Genomic DNA, 1,624 nt, shown 5'->3' with positions numbered 1-1,624 from the left:
ATATAAAATCAATGTTCAGTATGTACGCCCTGTGGTACTGGCGGGCTCGCGATTTCACAGCTTTGGCGGAACCAATATAATAACGAAAAACATCTGAGCTAGCGATAATATTCTGCAAAAGGCCATGGTTATTGTACTCACAATCCGGCATGCAAATGGCTGTAACCGTTATGGAATATATATATGCGTGTTAAACGCTCTATGAGCCCCTTTTTCCGCTAACATAATTTGCTATCTGGGTTGAATTTGATCTGGAATAGTGCTTCATGAATGTCCTGAGTGTTTGGATGCTCCTAGGCCTGCCTCCCAGAGTCCCAACACAGAGTAATAAGCAAACCCTGTCTGTGTTGTCTGCATACGGTATCGTGCATAAGTCGTCTAGTCTTTATTTAGGGTTGTGAACAATTTGGAACAGCTCCCGGTGCATAGAGCATATAACCATCTGTCTGCATACGGTATCGTACACCAGGCCTCTAGTCTTTATTTAGGGCTGTGAACAATTTGGAACAGCTCCCGGTGAATGGAGCATATGACCATCTCTAACATCAGCAAGTAGGTACACTTGTGCTTATTTCTACACAGCCTAAAGCCCAAGAAGAAGTTGAACAGGTGTTGCTAGAAGGTAAGGTGGAAAGTTTATCGTCATTCGTATACCTCCATAAATCAGCTTGCATTCGTACTTGCCATGGTACGAGTTATCCGTTGTGGCATGGCAAGTTTGTAAGCATGATGTCTACCAGAAGAGAGAATCACACCATGGCAGCGCAAATTCTACTGATGAACTGTGTTGTGCCACTACATTACACGGGAGTATTTGCGGTAAGTGAATAACACGTACTTGGGAACGTTTATTTTCTATATTGCATATTTCACGTAGCGCAACTGTATACTTATTCTGTGCCTGCATATCCCCGAGTCCTAAGAGCGCTAAGGTAATGAACATCCACAGCCTTGCTTTACGCTTGTACAGGTCCACCACTTCGGGCACGCTTTGAGCCCCATCAACCTGGCACGACGACATCATTCTAAATTCTTGCGAATTCTATGGGATAACCGATGCTGTCGCAAGGATGTGAGCGTCATCTAGAGCGTGCAGTATATGGGGCTCTCGCATCGCATGAGTGCAAAATGTGCAAGAGCACGTGTGGACGGTGGAGATGCCCAGAAAATCACCGGTGCAAAGCAAACAGGCTAGTGAAATCGGAGTACGTGCTATTCGATAGCATCTCTTTGAGCTGTCAGTGTAATTGCATTGTTGGGCGGGGGTTTTCAGGGGTCTATATCATATGGTACGTCCTCCATTTATCTTATAACACCAGCTTGTGGGTACTGCCTATTGTGTCTGCCCATGAGTACTGATCGAGCTGCGTCGGGGCGAATGGTTGTGATCCTGTAGCATCTCTCGGAGGTGCACGCGCCCCACAACAAATATCGGTTTACATGCTGCGGCCGCCTTGTGCATCAAGTGATCCGAGCTGTACAGCATTTGCGTGTCTCCTTAAGACAAATACGGCGGATGTTTCGTATGGCCTGTTCCAACATTAGTATGTGGGTACAGCCATATATGCCGACCCCCAAAAAAGACAACTGCATACATTGGGGCTTATTCACACTTTGACATATG

The 1,624-nt window shown here is 45.9% G+C and overlaps 1 protein-coding gene across 1 annotated transcript; it reads right to left on the bottom strand.

Annotated features, from left to right (window-relative positions):
• Nucleotides 1–663: 663 nt before the first annotated feature.
• On the bottom strand, nt 664–1,024 carry EMWEY_00058660 (hypothetical protein; the record flags this gene model as incomplete). The annotated part of the gene is made up of 2 exons (XM_013478001.1): nt 664–733; nt 891–1,024. 2 exons carry the CDS (start codon nt 1,022–1,024, stop codon nt 664–666), a joined length of 204 nt encoding a protein of 67 aa, XP_013333455.1.
• Between the last annotated feature and the right edge of the window lie 600 nt (nt 1,025–1,624).

This window comes from Eimeria maxima, genomic scaffold (genome assembly GCF_000499605.1).
Source record: "Eimeria maxima Weybridge genomic scaffold, Emw_scaff2469, whole genome shotgun sequence".
In the NCBI taxonomy this organism is placed as follows: Eukaryota; Apicomplexa; class Conoidasida; order Eucoccidiorida; family Eimeriidae; genus Eimeria; species Eimeria maxima.
The sequence above is the reverse complement of the archived record's forward strand: the minus strand, read 5'-3'. Positions and strand labels throughout refer to the sequence as shown.